This window comes from Nestor notabilis, unplaced genomic scaffold, assembly GCF_000696875.1.
Source record: "Nestor notabilis isolate BGI_N333 unplaced genomic scaffold, ASM69687v1 scaffold24549, whole genome shotgun sequence".
Classification (NCBI taxonomy): domain Eukaryota; kingdom Metazoa; phylum Chordata; class Aves; order Psittaciformes; family Psittacidae; genus Nestor; species Nestor notabilis.
Genome location: NW_009944459.1, coordinates 35,553 through 36,987, shown reverse-complemented (window position 1 = coordinate 36,987; position 1,435 = coordinate 35,553). Strand labels below are relative to the sequence as shown.

Sequence of the window (1,435 nt, the reverse complement as noted above, 5' to 3'; positions counted from 1 at the left end):
GGTCGTTTTTTGTCCCCCCCCCCCCCCCCCCCCCCTATTGTTACAATAATGCGTATGAGAAATCTCAAAGACTGCCTGGTAAACAAGGGCCAAAAAGTTCTTCTGTGCTTGACTTAATTTATAAAAGCAGCTTGCTGCATTTTAAGATTTCTTCATCTGTCTGATGGAGATCTATATGCAAGATGGAACATTTCAGCTTTTCTCACTGTTCATCACCACGTAGTCTTTAAACAATCATGTTTCAGGCCATGTGTATTAGATAAATACTGTTTATGTGTGTGTGCCTGCATTATTGCCCTATGTAACTTGAATATTTTGACATTTTGCTACTGAGTGTGCAGTGCTATTAAACGAGCAGGTTTGCGGTAGAAAATTACTCTTCTGATATTGATTTTCTGATTATTCTTTCACAATGGATTTTGTCACAAGTACAATCACATCTATTCATAGTACTGTACTTCAGGCGTATCCTTTAGAGAGAACCATTACTGGAAAATAAAACGCACTTCATTAAAATGAGAGGAAATTGTTTTCCCCACCATCCCTACTCCATAACAAAATTGCATTGTGTTTGAAGTGCTCCTGTTGCAAACAATGGCAAAAATCTTTTGTGTGTACATCTAGAAATCAAAAGTCTGTATCATTTCAATAGAAATTTTAAAAATTGCAAACTGCTGGGCCTCGTTAAAGATAGCTTTGCCTTTATTTGTTTGCTGAATACTTGACTGATTTAATAATCCTGTTACCCATTTCCTCACTTTACAACTGTAACTTGCCATATCGAGCTTTTTTGGAATGGTAAGCGACTAAGGGTTTCTTTCAGCTTTTTTCTACTTTTTCAGCCCAGTTTTCCTGCATTCTTTCTTATTTATTTATTTTTTTCCATTTGTCATTTTTGTGCCACTCCACTGTGAAATTGTTTGGTTTTAAATTAAAAGCCTTATTTTCTTACATGGAGAAGGGGTGGTGGTTGCACTTCTAGTATTGAAGTAAGATGTGTACATAGCTATTAGAACATTTCTGTAGAAAGCTAATGATTTAATGTCTCCATTTTCTTCCCCATTTTTATCTTCTTTCAGGTTCAGTATTTACATGCCTGACGGTAGCACTGGGATTTTATCGTTTATGGAGATAATAAAACATCAGTGTAAAGGGACTTCTACTACTGTCTTCATTTCTGGGGAGGAAAAAAAGGAAAAAGAAGTTTTATCTTTACCTGGACTTTAACCAAGTCTTGACTGTTTTATTTATTTTGTAAAGCAGACTGTATAGAGAATGTAACCAAAGATGTGCCTAGAAACAAACTGTACACATACTGTGCATATTCTGAAACTTACCTCTGCTGAAAGCAGAGTATACGCATTTCTGACCTTTCCCTCCACTCTGAACTGCAGTGCGTGCACCTTGCTGCTACCGACTGTCATCAGAGGAGAGA

At 36.8% G+C, this 1,435-nt stretch overlaps 1 protein-coding gene across 1 annotated transcript in view; it reads left to right on the top strand.

Annotated features, from left to right (window-relative positions):
* MCUR1 (mitochondrial calcium uniporter regulator 1) overlaps positions 1-1,224 on the top strand; it is a gene marked incomplete at its 5' end in the record, with an annotated part of 11,358 nt that extends 10,134 nt beyond the window's left edge. The window contains one exon of the mRNA XM_010022437.1: positions 1,080-1,224. Within this exon, the coding sequence (XP_010020739.1) occupies positions 1,080-1,135 (56 nt within the window). The remainder of the gene's footprint in view (positions 1-1,079) is intronic.
* Between the last annotated feature and the right edge of the window lie 211 nt (positions 1,225-1,435).